Below are 22,150 nucleotides of genomic sequence, written 5' to 3'. Positions count from 1 at the left end.
TGACCCGTGAAACCAAAGAGTGATGTAACGAAGGGCTTCATTTTGTACTGCCCAAGGTCCATTTGATCGATAGCTTCTTGGAATAGAACATTGACATAACTGCCTGAATCCACAAATATCCGGGCCACATCGTAATTCGCAACCATGGCCCTTATTACCAGTGCATCGTTGTGGTTGCTAGAAACCCCTTTTAAATCTTCCGACCCAAAAGAGAGGGTCGGGCCAGTGTTGACAGTCTGATTGTCAATCTCCATATTTATTAATTTTCGGCTGCTAGTTTTCCTAGCTCGTTTAGAATCTCCATCTGTAGGGCCTCCAGAAATCATATTGATAATTCCTCAAGCAGGAGGGGCCGGTCTTTGATGAGCTCGGTCATCCCTGGGCTGGTCTTGACTTGGATGATTGAAGTCTTCGTGGGGAGGAACAGTCCTGGCTCTTTGTCTTGACCTTCCTCCCTGTCTCCTGTTCGGGCGATATCCCTCTTGACGGGTCAATATATTTTTTAATTCCGAGTGTTGCTGTATTATCCTTTCAATCTCTTGATCTAATTAACGGCAGTTCTCCGTAGTTTGCCCATACTCATTATGAAAGTGACAATATTTATCCGATCCTCTATTCCGAGGTCCCTTCTCAATCCATGAAAGCCTTTGCGTGAGTTTCCGATCGTCACAAATTTGAAGAGCTCGGACTTTGCTCATGCGCAAAGGAGTGAAAGAGGTGAATTCTCCCAATAGTGCGGGTCGGAATGACTGTCCCATCCCGGAATTACTGCTCGGAACCCTATTGTTCTTTGGACTTTTTGGTCGTTCCCTCTTCACAGCTGCTCGCGAGACCTGTATTTCTTCCATGTTGACATATTTCTCAGCTCGGGCGAGTAATTCCTCGTATGTCTCCGGCGACCTCTTTATTAGAGATTTGAGAAAATCTTTTGTATCCAGCCCTTGCATGAAGGCACTGATGAGCAGGTCTGGGGTAGCCATGAGTACCTCGAGAGCCAAGGCACTAAACCTGCGGATATATGTTCTCAAATTTTCATGTTCTCGTTGCTTGATTGCAAAGAGACTGAAAGTAGTGGTAGGATGCTTTTTGCTACTAGCAAAGTGATGCAAAAAGGATTTGCTAAAATCCTTGAATTCCTTGATCTCCCCGGGGCGTAGCATATTGAACCTGTAGTAGCCCGTACCCTAATTGAGTAATTAAAGGATTAATGCTAATTAATTCAATTGGGGATTGGACGGATCGGAAGCTCCGAAGGGACGATCGGAAGCTCCGATCGGGATCGGAAGCTCCGATGAGGATCGGAGGCACCGATGATATTACGTCATCCATGACGTGTGGCTGGATCGGAAGCTCCGATCAAGATCGGACGTTCCGATCACCCCTATCCGGAGTCAACAAGTGATATTTTGACACGTGGCAGATCAGGATCTTCGGAAGCTCCGATGGCAGGATCGGACGTTCCGATCCAGGTTCGGACGTTCCGATCGAGGATCGGAGGCTCCGATCGTTGTCTATAAATAGAAGGCCGAGACTTCATTTCTCTTTGCCAATTCCGAGTTCTCCTTTCCTTTCTAGACCTTTTGGAGCTGTTCTAGTCTTCTTAGGCTTGGTCCGGAGGTCGGAGAGGCGTTCGGTAGTCGTAGCGGAGTTGTGCCCAAGTTCTGGAGGCATCGACATCAAAGGGCTAACGACGGACGAAGGTATAGCTTTTGCTCTCTATAAATATTTAGGAGTATGCAATAGCTTAGTTAAGGCTTTTAGAGCACTTTAATGATAGTAGTATCATTTGGCAGTGTAGAGCAGACTATAGGCGTGGACCTAGAGTTGGTAGAGCTTGCACTGTTTTGAGGTACGAAAGTACGGTTCGAGATATCCTGACTGAGTATGCATGTATTACGTGACTGCATGATTTATATGCCATGATATTATGCTGCATTCATTTGCATCTTGCTGTATCTCTTTCGAGATGTCTGTTAGTAGGGTTTTACCCTATCCTGTTAGTGGATGGACTTCCATCGATTTGGGTCCGGCGTATCCACAGTTATCTCGGTATGGGAGCCACCTCCTGAAGCGACGGTACAGCGTGCTACATACCAGGGCCCGGTCTGTCTCTGTTATCTGATCCTTGACCTCGAGTCTATAGGGAGTTCACTTTGCATGCATGTATACTCATACTCTTGCACTGAGCGTTTTATGCTCACGTCTCGTACTCTGTATTTTCTGGACACCCTATTCCATGGGGCAGGTTTGCGATTGGACGAGGAGGGTGGATCCAGGAGGGGCTAGTCAGTGGTTGGCCAGCTGGAGCTTCGTCTAGGATTTATTACTGTTGTTTGGGTTTATACATCTATTCGATTTGGTTGTATAATATTGGATAATTACAGATTTCTTTACTTGGGATTGTATAATGTTATTGGTTTCCGCAGTTTTATTCTGATATCTGTTTTATTAAGTTAATTGCATGCCTAAGTTCTGTTTAGTAGGTGATCCGGGTAAGGGTCACTACATTTATGGTATCAGAGCATGCAAAAGATTTCTTGGGATTTAGTCTCATCTTGAGGTATTTTTGTAGATGTCAAATCGTGACGACCAGAGTTCTCATGGCAGTGTTGGTGGGCGTTGGGGTGATGCCGACCGGGAGCCTCGTCGAGAACGGCGTCATCGTCATCATGACGACGAGCGTTTCACTGTGCGTCAATTCTTAGCTATGGGTCCTAAGCCCTTAGTTGGAGGTGAGTCTCCGGAGGATGCGGAGAACTGGTTAGACCGCATGGAGACGACTTTTCAGACTTTCCAATGCACCGATGAGCAGAAGGTGGAGACCCTTGGCTATCTTCTGGATGGGCGTGCGTGTAGGTGGTGGAGGTTTACTTCTGCACCTTTTGTTGCGGCGAGAGGAGTGGCCACCTGGGCCGAGTTCCGCACAGCTTTCCAAAAGCGGTATTTTCCTCCTGCACTCCGACAGTCAAAGGCAGGCGAGCTACTGAGTCTGCGACAGGGAGCCATGTCTATCGATGAGTATCAGCAGAGGTTCTTTGATTTGTTATCCTATTGCCCCGAGATTGCTGATAGCTCAGAGATGAAGTATAATCTGTTCCTTCAGGGCCTTAACCCTGAGATCCATGACCGTGTGGCGGTTGGTGAAGACATGTCCTACGAGGGTTTGGTAAGCCGTTGTCACCAGGCGGAGGACAGCATTCGGCGGAATAGGTCTTTTCCTCAGTCGAGGCCTGCTAGTTCTTTGGATCCCCGTGCCCAAACTTTCAAGAAGTCTGGATCTTCTTCTTCCTCTGGTTTTGGAGGTGTTGTCCGTTATGGTAAGAAGGACAAGTGTGATCACTGTGGGAAGAACCATCCATCCGACAAGTGCCGCAGAGCTTCTGGAGCTTGTTTCCGTTGTGGAGAGACTGGTCATATCCGGAGGGATTGTCCACAGTCTGGGGGAGGCGGTTCTGGATCTGGTTCAGGATCGGGTTCTCAGGCCACCGTTCAGCAGAGGTCGCAGGGACAGTCTGCTGGGAGTTCTCATTTGAGGCCACGAGCTTCTGGCCAGGTGTTTGCCCTAAGACATGATCAGGCTGTGGAGGAGAATGAGAAAGTCATCGCAGGTACATTTATGCTTTATGGTATACCTGCTCTTGTACTTATTGACACTGGTGCATCTCATTCCTTCATTTCTGCACGTTTTGTTAAGAGGCATAGATTACCATGCATTGCACTAGACGTAGTGATGTCTGTTTCTACTCCGACGGGCCAATCTGCTTTGGCTAAGCGTCTAGTGATGGGTTGCCCTTTAGAGTTCGAAGGGAACATTCTGTTGGCGAATCTCATGGTCCTGGCGATGGACGACTTTGATTGCATTCTGGGAATAGATGTGCTGACTACCTATCAAGCTTCAGTGGACTGCTATCAGAGATTAGTACGCTTTCATCCGGAAGGGAGTGAGAGTTGGTTTTTCTATGGTGAGGGAGCGCGACCCCCGATGCCTTTGGTATCAGCTTTGAGAGCCTGTCGAGCTCTGGAGTCTGGCGGGGAAGGCTACCTTATCTATGCAGTTGATTTGTCCGCTGAGAGTATTGGGATAGAGAGCATTCCTGTTGTGGATGAATTTCCAGATGTGTTTCCTGATGAGATTCCGGGTTTTCCTCCTGCTAGGGAAGTCGAGTTTGGCATAGAGTTGATGCCGGGTACTTCGCCTATTTCTAGAGCACCGTATCGTCTGGCTCCGTCAGAGATGCGTGAGTTGAAGAATCAGCTACAGGATCTTTTGGACAAGGGGTACATTCGTCCTAGTGTATCTCCTTGGGGAGCTCCTGTTCTCTTCGTGAAGAAGAAGGATGGGTCGATGCGGCTATGCATTGACTATCGGCAGCTGAATCGAGTGACTGTGAAGAACAAGTATCCGTTGCCTCGTGTTGATGACTTGTTTGACCAGCTGCAGGGCACATCAATTTACTCCAAGATTGACTTGAGATCTGGGTATCATCAGTTGAGAGTCCGTGATCAGGACGTAGCCAAGACTGCATTCCGTACTCGCTATGGGCATTACGAGTTCCTAGTGATGCCATTTGGTTTGACTAATGCGCCGGCTATATTCATGGATCTGATGAACCGTGTCTTCAGGGAGTACTTGGACAAGTTTGTCGTGGTCTTCATTGACGACATCTTGGTGTATTCGCGTAATACGGAAGAGCATGTTTCTCACTTGCGGTTGGTACTACAGACTCTTCGAGATGAGCAATTTTACGCCAAGCTGAGCAAGTGTGAGTTCTGGATGGATAGAGTGGTTTTTCTTGGCCATATCATATCCAGGGAGGGGATTTCTGTTGATCCAAGCAAGATTGAAGCGGTACTTAATTGGTCGCGTCCGACGACAGTTGCTGAGATCCGTAGTTTTCTGGGTCTAGCAGGGTATTATCGTCGCTTCATTCTGAATTTCTCTCAGTTAGCTCGACCGTTGACGCAGCTTACCCGCAAGGGTGTGGATTTTGAGTGGTCCTCCGAGTGTGAGGAGAATTTCCGTGAGCTTCGACGGCGGTTGACTTCTGCGCCGGTGTTAGCATTACCGTCAGGATCTGGAGGGTATGTAGTTTACACGGATGCTTCTCTTCAGGGGTTAGGGTGTGTCCTGACTCAGAATGGGCATGTAATCGCATACGCTTCTAGACAACTGAAACTTCACGAGGACAACTACCCAGTCCATGATTTGGAGTTAGCAGCCATTGTGTTCGCTTTGAAGATCTGGCGTCATTATCTGTATGGCGAGAAATTTGAGATCTTCACCGACCATAAGAGTCTCAAGTATTTGTTCACTCAGGCAGAATTGAACATGAGACAGAGACGTTGGATGGACTTGCTTAAGGACTATGATTGCGAGATTAAGTACCATCCGAGAGCTGCTAATCTCACCGCTGATGCTTTGAGTCGCAAGGTGCGACTATCCGCACTTCAGACTTGTTCGATGTCTAGTGCGATCAGTGACTGTTGTACTTCAGGTTATACCTTCAAGCATAAGAAAGGTATGCAGAGTATCCAGATGTTTGCGATATTATCTGAGCCAGCCTTGTACTCGCGGATCCGAGATGCTCAGATGTCTGATTCAAAGACCCAGCGTTTAGCTCGTCTAGCTAACGAGGGTAGCTCATCTGGATTTCATTATCAGTCAGATGGCTTTCTGTGTTTGTCTGGTAGGCTTGTGATTCCACAGGATGAAGAGTTGCGAGAGGAGATTTTATCTCAGGCACATCGCACTAAGTTGAGTATTCATCCTGGGAGCAACAAGATGTACAAGGATCTACGTACTCGTTTCTGGTGGAAGGGAATGAAACGCAGTGTTTATCAGTTTGTTTCGAGATGTTTGGTGTGTCAACAGGTCAAGGCAGAGAACCGACGACCTGGAGGATTTCTTCACAGTCTGCCTATTCCTGAATGGAAATGGGAGTTTATCACTATGGACTTTGTGACCCATTTGCCGGTATCCCCGAGGAACTGTGATGCTATCTGGGTTGTGGTGGACCGACTCACCAAGTCAGCGCATTTCATTGCCTATAGCCGAGAGTACTCTGTGGATCGCATGGCACGGATGTACATTCAGGAGATCGTTCGACTTCATGGAGTGCCTGTGAGCATTGTCAGCGATCGGGACCCCAGGTTTACTTCTAGATTCTGGGGGAGTGTTCAGCGTGCGATGGGTACTACTCTCAATTTGAGTACAGCCTATCATCCAGAGACTGATGGTCAGTCAGAGCGCACTATCCGTACGTTAGAGGATATGCTTAGAGCGTGCGTCTTGGATTTTGGTTCAGCCTGGCAGGATCATTTGTCGTTGATCGAGTTCGCTTACAACAACAGCTATCACACTAGTATTGGGATGGCACCTTTTGAAGCGTTGTATGGGCGACGTTGTCGTACTCCACTCTTCTGGGAAGAAGTGGGGGAGAGACAGGCTGAAGGACCGGAGTTTATCCAGCAGGCGATAGACATTGTTGATCAGATCAAGAAACGGATTAAGACTGCACAGGATCGTCAGGCCAGTTATGCTAATATCAAGCGTAGGCCTTTGCAGTTCGAGGTCGGGGAGAAAGTGTTTCTGAGAGTGTCACCTTTCCGCAAGATTCTCAGATTTGGCCTTAAGGGCAAGTTGTCTCCCAGATTTATCGGTCCGTTTGAGATCTTGGATAGCATTGGCGATTTGGCTTATCGACTAGCTTTGCCACCGCATCTATCCAGTATTCACGACGTGTTCCACGTATCTCTGTTGCGACGATATGTGGCGGATGAATCTCATATTCTGCAGCGATCTGAGGTTCAGGTAGACAAGGATTTGACTTATGTTGAGAAACCTCTTCGCATCCTTGATTATAAGGATAAGGTTTTACGGAACAAAGTCATTCCTTTGGTTTTAGTTCAGTGGCAGCGCCGAGGCACTGAGGAAGCTACTTGGGAGCTTGAGGACAGGATGCGTAAAGACCATCCTGAGTTGTTTTGATTTCATTCTTTAAGTTGTATTCAGTTGCAAACTCTGTAAACGTTTGATGGAATAAAGAATGTTTCTGATTTCTGTATTTGCATTCGGTACTTAAGATCTGATTTCGAGGACGAAATATCTTAAGTGGGGGAGAATGTAGTAGCCCGTACCCTAATTGAGTAATTAAAGGATTAATGCTAATTAATTCAATTGGGGATTGGACGGATCGGAAGCTCCGAAGGGACGATCGGAAGCTCCGATCGGGATCGGAAGCTCCGATGAGGATCGGAGGCACCGATGATATTACGTCATCCATGACGTGTGGCTGGATCGGAAGCTCCGATCAGGATCGGACGTTCCGATCACCCCTATCCGGAGTCAACAAGTGATATTTTGACACGTGGCAGATCAGGATCTTCGGAAGCTCCGATGGCAGGATCGGACGTTCCGATCCAGGTTCGGACGTTCCGATCGAGGATCGGAGGCTCCGATCGTTGTCTATAAATAGAAGGCCGAGACTTCATTTCTCTTTGCCAATTCCGAGTTCTCCTTTCCTTTCTAGTCCTTTTGGAGCTGTTCTAGTCTTCTTAGGCTTGGTCCGGAGGTCGGAGAGGCGTTCGGTAGTCGTAGCGGAGTTGTGCCCAAGTTCTGGAGGCATCGACATCAAAGGGCTAACGACGGACGAAGGTATAGCTTTTGCTCTCTATAAATATTTAGGAGTATGCAATAGCTTAGTTAAGGCTTTTAGAGCACTTTAATGATAGTAGTATCATTTGGCAGTGTAGAGCAGACTATAGGCGTGGACCTAGAGTTGGTAGAGCTTGCACTGTTTTGAGGTACGAAAGTACTGTTCGAGATATCCTGACTGAGTATGCATGTATTACGTGACTGCATGATTTATATGCCATGATATTATGCTGCATTCATTTGCATCTTGCTGTATCTCTTTCGAGATGTCTGTTAGTAGGGTTTTACCCTATCCTGTTAGTGGATGGACTTCCATCGATTTGGGTCCGGCGTATCCACAGTTATCTCGGTATGGGAGCCACCTCCTGAAGCGACGGCACAGCGTGCTACATACCAGGGCTCGGTCTGTCTCTGTTATCTGATCCTTGACCTCGAGTCTATAGGGAGTTCACTTTGCATGCATGTATACTCATACTCTCGCACTGAGCATTTTATGCTCACGTCTCGTACTCTGTATTTTCTGGACACCCTATTCCATGGGGCAGGTTTGCGATTGGACGAGGAGGGTGGATCCAGGAGGGGCTAGTCAGTGGTTGGCCAGCTGGAGCTTCGTCTAGGATTTATTACTGTTGTTTGGGTTTATACATCTATTCGATTTGGTTGTATAATATTGGATAATTACAGATTCCTTTACTTGGGATTGTATAATGTTATTGGTTTCCGCAGTTTTATTCTGATATCTGTTTTATTAAGTTAATTGCATGCCTAAGTTCTGTTTAGTAGGTGATCCGGGTAAGGGTCACTACAGAACCATTATTGGGCTGGTCCTATGAGAGTTGTAAGGAAAGACCTGCACTTAATCTGGTCAGAGTATTTATGCAACAGAGCTGCATTCTCGAAGCGTGCTAAATGGTCTTCAGGATCTCCTTTACCATCATACTCCCCGACGTGAGGCAATTTGAATTGTTTGGGGTGATCAGCGTCCAATATCTCCTGAGTAAGAGGAATGTTTCTGGTTGTGGTAGCTAGGTACCCGGCCTGCTTCTTCCTTAGCTGCTCCATCTCCTCCTTTAACTTTTTGATCTCCTCGAGGTGGGCATTATGATCGGGGTGCGGAGGATTGGCCTCACCCCTTTCCGCCAAAGCCCTCTGAACAGTCTGAGCTACTAACTCCTCTAAATTTGGGTGATTTTCATTCTGATTAGCCATCGAAACTCTTTTTCTTCAAATTTCCACAGACGGCGCCAATTGATGATGTCGGAATTTTACCTCGGGTTCGGTCTGGTAGAATGGATCCTCCAACTCCTTTATGAAGCAGGTCGGGTCGGGCTCCACATAGATCTGCACGAGCAACAGCTAGGTCAAGGGGCGCCGAAGGTGTTTTCGGCGTGACCCCTCCGATGCCTAAGTCAGTGGCTTGAAGGCAGAGAGTATGATTAATGCGAAAACTGAGATATATGAGTGCGTGAATGTAAAAGTGAGTAATGAATAATGAATAATGAAATCATAACAGTACCTGTATTTATAGGGAAAAATAAAGTAAGTTACACAGTCGAACTATAACATGTCCTGAAGTAGGACTCTTCATTCATTGGTCCGTCCTTGAGTTTATCTCTATCTCATTCATACATGTGCAATGACCAAGCTTATCTTCAATGTATTTGAGTCTTACTTGAACTAGAAAACATACCAAGCCCCCTGGGCCCCAACTCGGGTAGGTCGGCCCATTAACAACAGCCCAGGTCTTGATACGCCCTAACAGGTAGGAAATTGGGTTGGACCTTATATATATAATAATAATCCAACAATTGGGCCAACCCATAATGAACGGGTCCGGGTTAAAATAATTTACCGGGGTATCATATATATAAATATATATATATATAATATAATATAAATTTTCAGCTGTTCAACCAATGATGCCCAATTCATCTTCAACCACTAAAATTCGATACAGTGTTTTAGTGATGCGAAAAATAAAAAAATAACAAAAACCCGGTACTGGATTTTAGTGATCGGGGACGAGGTGGGCATAAATTTTTGGGTACCTTAAAACTTCTATATATATATATACATATATAGATATAGTTTTGATCTCACGCACCTTAGGGTGCGGGAGATCCACGTGCCCAAAAAAACTCCGATTGCCTTGAAATTTTCACGGTAGAGTCGTCTCAAAAATTCAAATTCAACGATATATCATATGATATAAATTTCAATCTCGGTGTCGAAAATTTGAAGATGATCGAAAATTATGTGAAATATGAAATTTCCGGCCATCTTCACATTTCCGACCACCGAGATTGAAATTTGTATCATATGATATATCGTTGGATTCTCATTTTCGAGACGACCCTACCGTGAAAATTTCAAAGCAATCGGAATTATTTTGGGTACGGGTGCACGTAAATTCCCCGCAATATCCTAGTATGCGTGAGATCCGAACTGATATATATATATATATATATATATATATATATATATATATATATATTAATGAGATGAGTCAATCTCTCATATTATAGTTGGTGAAAAAACACATTTTTTGAATCTTACAATAACCTACTCGCAATGTTTCGATTGCTCTTAGTAGGAACAATTATTATATCATAATAATCTCGCTCCCAATAATTTCACGCACTCCTTGTAATCAATTGAAATCAAACATGCAGGGGCGGAGCCACCCTAGGGGCTAGGGTGGGCTCCAACTCCACCTAATTAAAAAAAACCTAATCAAAAAAAATAGTAATGCTTTATTTTTTTAATGTGTTTGTAGCCCCACAAAGGTACCGCCCTTTCTAGTTTCTCCCCTCTTTCCCTTCTCTCGACTTCCCCCCCAAAAAAATTCAAAAACTCTTCCATGACCGATTCATCATTTTTTGTTGCCAAAATTTATAATCGACCACATATTTGGAAAGCTCTCATCGCAAACTATTTTTCGACACTACTTTTGTGAAGAACTATTGACTGTCATAGCTCGACATTTAGAGGAGGTGATCAAAATTTTGGTTTGATTTGTTCTATTTTGGTTCTTCAACTACAAGAATTGAATGTGTTATTTTATGTAATAATCTTTCGTGATCTAATTGCATTAGATGAGATCGTTAAGGCCGAGGCTTATTTGTTAGATTGTGGTATAGAAAGAAACAGTGGTGGCCGATTCTTAATATTTTTTTTTTAAAGTAAGAGCAACTTCATTAACTTAGAGTTAACAAATTATGACTTACAAATTACAATATCCAGAAGCCATACTGGGAAAGAATGAAGAGTGGCTGACTTTTTTTTTTTTTTTACAAATAAATCGGATATCAAATTACATCAAATAATAACACTAAAGAATGAAATTTTCCGCACACAACCGACGGAACTTGAGCATGGATATATAGCATTTTGACAATACCAATTTAAGTGGTAGATTGTACACATATTTTATTTAAAGTGCTAGATTGTACACACATTATATTTAAGTGCAAAAATCGAGCAATCAGACAAGTACCATAAGAAATTTTTTTAATTTTTTGAGGAAAAATTTTTTATTTTCAAATATAATATGTTGTTTATTGGAAGGATCAATTAAATTATTTTCACATATTTACATGCTAACGTGAGGATCAAATTCTTGGAATATAAAGTTTAGACAAATTAAAATTATTATATTTTTCCTATTTATTTTGTCAATATAGTCTAGCACGGGCGGAGCCAGCCCCAAGTATTTTTAAATCTTGGCTCCGCCCCTGCAAACATGTCACATTGAAATTAATAGTAATTATAAGATCGAGAATTTTTCGTTTTTACAAAAATTATAATTGTCACTACATAACATAATAAAAGAACATCATATACTAACTAATTAAATAAATGAATTTATGATGTAATCAATTTTTGGATTTACCTAAACATTTTCCATCTTAACAAACCAACTACATAAATTATCATATTATTATTACTATTATCTTCTCCTATATATAAAGAATTTGTGTCTTAAACACTATCTTTTTTCTACCCAAACTGCTCTTATGTGATATAAATATTAAATTTTTGTTTTTTTTTAATTTCGATATTTTAAATTGTATTTTAATCCCTCAATAATTTTTACAACTATGATATTACTCTTATATGAATGTAAATCAAATTAATTACAAAAATATTATACAAGCACGCAACGCGTGCATCAATACACTAATTATTATTATTATTATTATTATTATTATTATTATTATTATTATTATTATTATTATTATATCTTACCATTTAATAAAGCATCAACCCCTTATAGTAACTGATTTGGTAATTTATGTATGTAGACTAAAATACCCTTCAATTTTATTTATTGATAAAAATAATTGAATGACAATATAATAATTTACATGACTCATTTTAAATCCAACTTTTCATCCCAAGTCCACGTTCTCTCAATTTTTCCCACTACCTTTTATTTTCTATATATTATATTTTACAACAATGTGTATGCGTGTGTAGATAGTATTTTATAATAGTTCAACACCCAATAATAACCGTTTGAGATCATAATATCATTTTTTCCTTGCCTAAATCTTGTTCAGCACAATCATGTGTTTAATTAATTTCGTAAACGAACTTTATTTTTCATTAATAACACTTTGATTCTATAATGTCACACAATATATAGTAAAATTATAATATTTTGGTTATTGTTCTTTAATACATCACATACATATAATGCATAATATTTATATATCGTGTTACATATATACATAATGTGTGTGTATCGACGACTAGTACAAATTATATATAAAATGAATTTATTAAAAAATTTACATGATAATATGATGTCTAATACCACATTCACACACTCGTATTTGGCCGACACAATCGATTGCAGTCTGTGTCATTGATCTTTTTTCTCATGTTGCTTCAACTAAAATTTTATAAACATTTAAAAAAAAATTAAGCTAATTACTTAGGTGAAGTGACAAAAGATCACAATTTATGGCTACGGTGGGGCTAGCTAGATTTTGTTTTCGTTTTTTTTTAAAAAAAAAATAAATTATTCTACACACATTTTCTTTTCATCACAATTCACACCCGTTGGGATATATAAGGTTGTGTTTGGACAGAATTGAAAGATTTTATGTGTTTTAATTTCATGGTTTAGATAATATATATAAATTCAAATTCACTTGTGTACTTATTTACTCTATAATAATTATACTAACTGTAATACATTTCAAAATTTTAGAATATTAATTACAGAAATTTGAAATCCAATGTGGTTATATTAACTATAGTGTAAATAATTAGGAAAAAGAGCCTGTCAAAAAAATTCGGAAAAGAGTTTTTTTGATCTATTAACTAGCAAATTGTCTATTTTTTTTTATTTTGGTTCATTAACTTTTTTAATTTTGGGTTTGACAACAACTTTTAATTTTCGATAATTTTGGTCCAATTGTTGATGTGACATCGGAAAATACTGACATTACATCGAAAAATGATGACATGACATCGGAAAATGATGACGTGTCAAGCTGCTACATCATCAACTTGACCAAAATCGCCGAAAATTAAAATTTAGTGTACCAAAACCAAACTTTAAAAAGTTAGTGGACCAAAACAAAAAAATGGACAAGTTATTAGATCGAAAAAAATATTTTTCCTAAATAATTAAGTAGAAGATATATGGAGATTTGAGCTTCTTCGATTTAAAATAAATCCGATAAATGGATTTCAAAAAGACTCGACTTTTAATACAACCTATTTTATTTCAAATTTATAATATAAGACGTAGTTATTTGAAATTCCTCTTTTTTTTATTTTTTACCTTTTTTTCCAAATCAAATCAATTTCATACCAAACGTTATTATAATGACCGCGTGTAGTTCATCTGACACCATAAATTTCAAATATAAAACGAGGTCTCGAGTTCGAGATCCAATACTTATAACAACAATCTCTCTCCAACTCAAAAAAATAAAACCCATCAAAACGATTAACCACTATCTGAAAATAATTCATTGATTTGGTGTTGCCACTACAAGAAAAAATAGATATAGTGACATTTGTGGGATGCCATTTTTTATGTAATGTTGTCAAGACAACTTTTTAATGACACTTGGAAAAATAACTTAATTTGATAAAATATAAATCTTAAAAACCTAGCTACAGTGACATTTTCACCATAATGTCATTAAATATTTAACTTTTTATTATCTCAATCCCTCCATTTGTTTTCACGATTCCCTCCATTTTTCCCCACTCAAACTTGAATACATCACTTCCACACACACATACACACATTTTAATTAAAACTTAAAAGACTAAAGAAAAGAAAACCCAACCCTAAGCCCCATTCCCGTCGCGGCGTCGCCTCTCAATTCTAGCCATCTTCTACCTTTTGTTTTTGCCGCAGCCGCCCATACGCTGCCGAAGAGGGTCCAACAACTTATGTTCAAGCAATCCGAGCCTTAAAGCTTTCAATTGTGTCCAAAATCACAATAATGACGCTCGAAGTTAGACTCTGTTTCACGAATGAATCTATAGATATTTTTCCACGCGATTTTTTCTACTTTTTAGCTGTTTTTGGTCGATTGACTAACGATGTCTTTGAACCCTATACTACTTGTTTTACAACAGTCAGACTTAGTTGAGTATTCCATCGAAACCAGCTGGATTTGCGGGCTCTTTCTATTCTGTGGACTGTAGGTGATGTGAATGGAGTCGTAGGGGTAAGCAAATGTATTCTTACACTGTAATTTTTAGAGAATTTAAACATCATGTTTGATTCAATGTAAAGTAGGTGGATTCAAGTTCCTTCAGGGCCTAGCCGACCACTTCTCGGCAGTTTTTGAGTTCCATCGACAAGTTTGGCCACGTGACCACCTTGTTTTATTCTCTGCTCGGTCATGCTTTCTTCTTGAAGTTTTAAATCTGTTCCAGCTCAGTTTTCAGCCCATTTTATCGCCATTCATAGGCTGGCCAAGGGTGAAAGTTAAATTCCTTAGATTTAAATTCGTTTTGTCGTTTATATCACATTAATATTGATTGTTAATTGTGTAAATATGTAGTCATGGATACTTATGATGCAGCCTTTACAAAATCGCTTAATCTTATTTCAGCTAGTTTGTTCTCAATTGATTTTGCTCGATTTAAATGGATTTGTCGCAGAAACTTAAAGAACTCATACATGGTATGATGGAGCTTAATGGGACGCCAAACCTTGCAAATTACTTTCCAGATCTGAAGCCTTTCGATCCACAGGGGATTAAGCGCAAAATCAAGGCTTATGCTGGGAAATTGTTGGCAATTTTTTATGATATAATCGATCAAATATTGCGACAAGGAGGTGATAAGTTGACTCCTTTTGAGACTATAAATGATTTGTTGGGTTTCAAGGAGTTTGAGGTATATTTTCGACGATGAATGATTTTTGTCAAATTATTTTGTGCGATGTTTTGAGACGATTTTAGTTGCGTGATAACTAGTGAAACTTTCTGGCAAATGTTCAAGTTAAATACCCAATTAATTATCTGATGCAATTGTAGGCAGAGGATTGTGCAATGATTTGGGATCGTTTGCCTCAATTATCGTGATGTGAGTTAATTTATATTGGCTTCATCTGTTTCTTGTCTTATTCTTTGATCATGCTATTTTCATGGAGTTACTGTACAGATGAGTCTTCAATTGCACATTGTTTTCTTGATTGATTTATAGTATTTTACATCATTAAATCAATTAGTATGGAGATTAAAGATATTGATTTTTCTATAAAGTAGGGATTTAAGCAATAATCATATTAGAGGCAATATACCATCGAACTTGTCGATCGCTTTTAAAAGTTAGTGTGTTTCTGTTCTCAAACTACTTATTACATTATGTCGCAACTATTTCTGTAAATAATGGTTGATAATACCCTTATTACCCCAATAAAACGCCATGAACTCTAGGTTTCTTTCAGATAATCAGATTACAGGAAATGTTCCAGATACTTTATCAATGTTGGGGTAGTTGACAGATTTGTAAGTTTTATTCTCTCTCTAGTCCTACTTTTTCTTGTCTTCTCTTTTCATTGGTTCTGTATCAATTTCTAGTTAACTTAAAATCCCCACACTTTCTGGGTCTCTGAATAATAATCAATTTACTGGATCGATTCCTGGTGTCTTTTAACAGCTCAAGGACTTGGTTAACATGTCAGAGGTTTTGTAATTGGAACATAATATAATATTTAGATATACTTGGACCATTTTTGTTTGATTTACATCATGTGTTGATAATGCAGGAATTAGCCAGGGAATAGTTTATTTGGCCAGCTAACCTATTCGATGGGGAATTTTTCATCTCTGACCACCTTGTAAGTATATAGTCTCTGAGTGTAAATGCGGTCCTAATATTTTCTTATCTTATGCCAATATTGACTGAGCTGTATTGGATTACAAGGGATTACAAGAGTTTTCTTCATACCATGACTTCTTGAGGAACGTCAATCAGTTATGGGAAAAAAACATAGTAGTATGTGATCTAACATGTTTAGCATTTTTTTTACATGATTTTCTACGTTTATATATCGAGTGGAGATATATTTTGGGTCTTATTTGTGGTTCTTGCATCGGAGGCTATGTATATTGATTGTGTTTTGTAGTTAATTTTTATATTTGGCTTTTAACATTATTTGGTTTGATTATTACCCATAGTTTTGGCTACTTGACTGCTTAGCTACAAATACATATTTGATGTAAGTTCTTTTCTGATGTACTATTTGTATTTTATCATCATGAATCATAGTTATTCATATAATCAAACTTTATTGTTTTTTGTTGGGTTCTAATCTTGTACGTAGTTGTGACAAGTTACACAAATTTGTAAAGTTACGTTTTTTTAGCTCCTTAGATTAGGAAGATTCTAATTAATATTACAATAATGGAATAATTTGTTTAAGGTTATAACATCCTTATTTCTTGAACTCAATTTCTCTTATCATTTTTTTCCTTTTAGGTTGGAAGCTCGGGTTTGATCAAAAGATTCAATCAAACGTGTGGCCAAACTATTTCTTCATATGGCATGGATCTGAATGATGAAGGACGATGGTTTCATATTAGATCAGATATAATTTATAGGCAGTTTTTGTCTTTCATTCATTCTAGTATACCAACATTTATGCAAAAGTTATATTGTGTATCAACATTTTTGTAGAAGTTTTTTTGCAATCTTATTTATGAAAATATTGGTTGTTAATGATTAATAATTTTTTATTACTTTTGTTAAATGTTAGAGGTTATTGTTTTTCATAATTTTTTAAGTTTTAAATTCATAATATTTTATGAATTGGTAACATGAAAATATAGGAATAATATTTAAATGGTTAAAAGTTTAGAAAACACTTACAAATGTCATTATAAAATTTATCATGACACATTTGTTTGTCCTTAAAACAATATATATATATATATATATATATATATATATATATAGTATTAATAGTGTTGATATTTCTATGTTATCGTGAGATTAAAAAATGTCATCTTAATTTTTTTTGACATTTTTCCGTGTTTTTACAATGATATTATGTGACACTAATAGCGTTGGTATAACCATGCTATAATGACACTAAAAAGTGTCATCCCACTTTTAACGACATCACTATAAGGACATTTTTACGAAATGTCACTATAACTAAAATGTCACTATATGTAATATGTAAGAACATTTTAAAATGTTATCAAAAGGATTTTTTCTAGTAGTGCGCGTCTCAAATAACGAAGGGTGTGATTCAATTGATTTTGATTTCAATTCCATCCAACAAAACCATCCCGATTGACGCTCCATTTACGGATTATCCCAATTGTTTGAGATGAACTTATCATTTTGTGATATAGATCTCTTATTTGAATCACTCAGAAAAAAAATTTATATAGTACTAGGTCTCACAAGAGACCTGTCCAATAGTTAATTAATAAACTATGAATTAATTTACAGTCAAATGTATACAACTATACATACGGGCCCGTTTTTGCACACACTCAACCATTTCAACGGACAAAATTACTCTTACTTGAGTTAGTGAAATGCTAACATCTAGATCATATTATCTTAAGCTTTGTATCCAATGATTAATAATTTTAATCATTGTTATATGTAGGATATTCCTTATAAAATAAAAATATATAAATGCACAACTGTAGCAGGTAGATTGAACTGATGAACTTGGATCCCGATCGATAATGCTTCACTAGTTTTTTTTATCAATGAACTTATCACCTGGTTATGATATTATAGAAAAATGGTTTTTTTTTTCTATTAAATTGTTCATTTTTTTGTTCGATCTATTAATTTTTTAAAGTTTGATTTCATATATACTACTAGTTTTTGTTTATTTTGTTTTAAATACGGGCGTGATATCGAAAATGCTAACATATATGTCAAGGGATTTATGACACTTAATTCGATGTACTTTAGAATTTCAAGGGATCGTTTCAGTTCACTGTTCACGCACATAATTGCCTCTGCATGCATGTGACGCATATTTATTCAAAGGGTTTCTTAAAAGATATCGTAATCCAATTATTTTAATTTAAAACGCATCCAGAATATCGTACGTCATCGTTATACTATTAATTAATCATGCATAAAATTTGTGTTTCACCCTAATTAGTGCCCATATTAAATGCTTGAATAGTTAGTCATGAAAGACACCACTTGGTATATATATATATGCAGCTCCGATCTCCTGCACCCTATGGTGGAGGAAAACTGTGTGCGACCACTATAACCCGGTAGTGGGTTTTAGTGGTTTTTGTTTTTGTTTTTTTTGCACCACTAAAACCCACTACCGGGTTTTAATGATCGCACACAGTTTTTCTGCACCCTAGGGTGCAGGGGATCAAAATTATATATATATATATATGTATATATATATATATGAGATATATATATTTGATATATAGATATTCATCTTGCTCTATTCAATACTTAGCTCATGAGGATTATTGTCATGCACAATTACTTTATTCAACTATATTGATTTGTCATCCGTATCTATACCAATTATAAAAGTGTGAACTAAGGATTGACAATGTGTGCATATTAGATAAGGTTCTAGTTTTCAAAAATATTGCAAATACTAAAATACTTTAGTTTTTATTTTTTTGTAGATAAAGTCATGAACATATTTTTTCCACAAAAAATTAATTAAATTAAATACTTATCCAGTTTCCTAAAAGATTGAAACACCAAAATACTTTAGTTTTTATTTTTTTTAGATGGAATGACATATTTTTTCAACAAAAAATCTTACGTATTTTAATTTGCGTAAGGACCTATTGAATTAAATAATTATATCATGAGTTCATAAATATAACAAAATATAAGATTTTTAAACATTATTAATATATATATATATATATACATAAATTAAATTACACATCGGTTTTGAAATAAATCAATTCATGTAGAGTCAAGTTTTAATCCAAAATAATAAATAAAGAACAAACCAACACACAAATATCATATATGTAAAAGTTGACATTTAAAAAATTAACTATTTTTCCTCCTCAAAAAATCTAAAAACTATAACAATTATTTTTGAGATGATATTACAATGAACGGAGGAATATTTTTACAAGAGTTGAAAATAAATATCTTCAATTGATTTAGAAAAACTATAAGATTGATATTATTTAAATATTATTGAAGTCTATAAATATATTTATGTTAATCAATCTACTACGAGTTAGTTAATAAATCAAAAAAAAAGTCTAGAAAAATTTTGGATGACACGTCTCACATTAAATTAAAGATCATGTAAAAATTACATTGATGCAAATTTTCAATCAGATGAATATAAATAAATAAAAATATGCAACAAAACGGTTGAGATACTGTAAGGTCAAAAAGTCCACTAGCTTAATTATAATAAATTAATTAATTATATGAGTTATTGCATGTTATTTTAAATATTTAATTGTTATGTTTATTTATGTGATTTATTTTAACGCATGAAATTTTATGTGATGTGATGTGATTTTTAAAGTTTTCATGATTGACATTTAATTTTGGGTCGTAGGGACGAGTCTAGCCTTCGAGAGAATTAAGAAAATGTTTTAATTAAATAAGTTTAAGTTGATGTAGTGTATTTTTATTAATTGAGAGAGAGTAAAATTTTAAAAGATTTTTAAGTGTAACTAATGGGCCGTGTTGGAAGCCCATTAGTCACAAGTTAAAGAAAAGATAATCAAACGTTCAGATTTTTCCTTTTCATTTTGAACGTTCACTTTTCTTAAAATCTCTCTCAAACGCTACGATCTCAAAGTTAGGGTTCTTCGACTTCTCGAGGCTAGATCGTTCCGCAGTCTAGGTTAATCCCAATCAGTCAATTCAGACAAGTTTTTACAGATTTTGAAACCCATTTAAGAATATATATGTATTTTCAAGGTAAAACCCTAGGTGTTTTGATTGATGAATATCTATGCATTTTCTTTGGGAAATTCATGAGTATGTTGCTTGATTGTGATATGTGAAGCATTTCTAATGTGTTCGGTTCAAGTTATTTGAGTTTGGATTGAGTTGAAGGCAATAAATCAGATTTTTGGGCAAAAGTTTGAAGGAAGGTTTTTGATGAAAGATCTTTTGACTTTATTGGTGTATTGGTGTGTGTTATTTTAAAAGTTTTCATGATGTTGAAGGATATTTTGATAGAAAAATGTTCCAAGCATTTTGGATTTCAGAAAATGTGCAAAAAAAGTGAATTTTCGGAAAGGAAGTCGCGACGGCGCGCCCATGCCTGAGCTGTGCATTTCTGCGCACAGGCTGCGCGCCTGCCCGCGCAGAACCTCCGCATTTTTGCGAGCGGGCCACGCTGCTTGTGCAGCACGACCGCGCTGCAGGTTAGTGTTCCCCACCCCTATTTATGTAATTTTGGGTCCTAAAAATCATGTTTTGGATATTTTAATGTATTTTAATTAATTATAAGTATGTATAGAGAAACGTTTCAAGTTTTCGATGTTCGGAACGGACGAAATGCCTCATGTGGATCGGTCAAGCTATGTAATGCATGTTTATGCCACTTTATTTTGAAAATTTATTTTTTCATGAAATATTTTGAAACTTGTAAGAATGTTAGCATCACGAGAAGTTTATGAGCATGATTTTACAATGATATGAAATGATATGCTAAGACGAATGCTATGGTATATGGAAAATATTTTGATGATTTATGCGTCTTGTGGTGATTACACGAGATATGCACTTTGGGATGAGCTCGGAAGCGGCTATCCAAACATGGCTCACGGAATGGTTATACGGGATATGCACTTCGGGATGAGCTACGAATCGACTATCCAAAGAATGAAAGTTTACGGGCATAATGCCATATACTTGTTGATCAACAAGATTAAACTATGTATGACTCATTATGATGGTTGCCACACTACTCATACTTCATCACCCCAATATTTTTATGTTATGGCTACATCAAAGTTATGTGTATTGCATGGAAGCTTAAGTTAATGTTTTCTCTTTTAAAGTTTAGAACATCCTTTTTATGCATTCATTGCTGATTCTTTAAACTCACTATACTTGAATGGTGCAGATAACGATGACGTTGATGCATTCATTGATGATTTCATTGGTGGACATGAAGAGGAGGCAGGGGTTGGTCCGATGGGCGATGCATGAGTGCAAGACTTATGAATGAGTTTTGTTAAAAAAAATTATGTTTTGATGGGAAAACAAGTTTTGAATTTTAAGTTGGTGGCCATGTTTGACAAAGACTTTTAGAGGCTATTTATTTATTTGTGCAATTTTAATACGTTCTTTTTAATAAGGAAGATGATGCTTCCGCAAAGTTTTTATTTTTCCCCAAAAAATATTATTTTTAAGTATGTATGTTTGAATAACGCTTCGATTGGAAAAATAATTGGGACGTTACAGATACAATATGGATCAATGTTAACATTTACATTTGTAATTAAAGACATTCAAAATTCAATAAAAAATTTCAGCAATGAGAGCATTGTAAGCAAAAAGAGATCAATAGATTTCAAAAAAACGAGAAATCAAAAAGAAAAGAGGATGTACAAAAAATACATTGATCGCTAACGATATGACATACAAGTATGACAGACGATAACATACCAGAATGGAGAATGATGAAATTATTGTTATTCTTTGCAAGTAATATTTTTAGCATAAAAAAGAGACCATATGATTAAATAATAACAATAAAAAAATGCAAATGATTGATGAAGATAGTATCACAAGAATTGTTATTAAAGATGACGATAATAATGATTCTTTCATGGAGAATAAAAAACAAATGATATGAAAAATCGTTAAAGAGAAAAAAATCATAAATATAAAATAAAAAAAATATTTGACGTAATAATTTAATTAAGGTTTAGAATGCATTATCTATACCATTTTTTTCCATAAATCAATATTAATGATCAACATATAACATAGAAAATAATTACCAAATCATATTTAATATAATTTTATTAACATATCTCACTTATTAACAAATAAGGAATA

The 22,150-nt window shown here is 37.2% G+C and overlaps 1 protein-coding gene across 1 annotated transcript; it reads right to left on the bottom strand.

Annotated features, from left to right (window-relative positions):
- Positions 1-548: 548 nt before the first annotated feature.
- Positions 549-8,863, bottom strand: LOC140888553 (uncharacterized). The gene is made up of 2 exons (XM_073296244.1): positions 8,505-8,863; positions 549-1,167 (listed from the first exon to the last, which is right to left on the bottom strand). The coding sequence occupies exons 1-2, from the start codon at positions 8,861-8,863 to the stop codon at positions 549-551; spliced, it is 978 nt and encodes a 325-aa protein (XP_073152345.1).
- Between the last annotated feature and the right edge of the window lie 13,287 nt (positions 8,864-22,150).

This window comes from Henckelia pumila, chromosome 3 (assembly GCF_033568475.1).
Source record: "Henckelia pumila isolate YLH828 chromosome 3, ASM3356847v2, whole genome shotgun sequence".
NCBI classification, from domain to species: domain Eukaryota; kingdom Viridiplantae; phylum Streptophyta; class Magnoliopsida; order Lamiales; family Gesneriaceae; genus Henckelia; species Henckelia pumila.
This window is presented reverse-complemented; position numbering and strand designations above follow the sequence as displayed.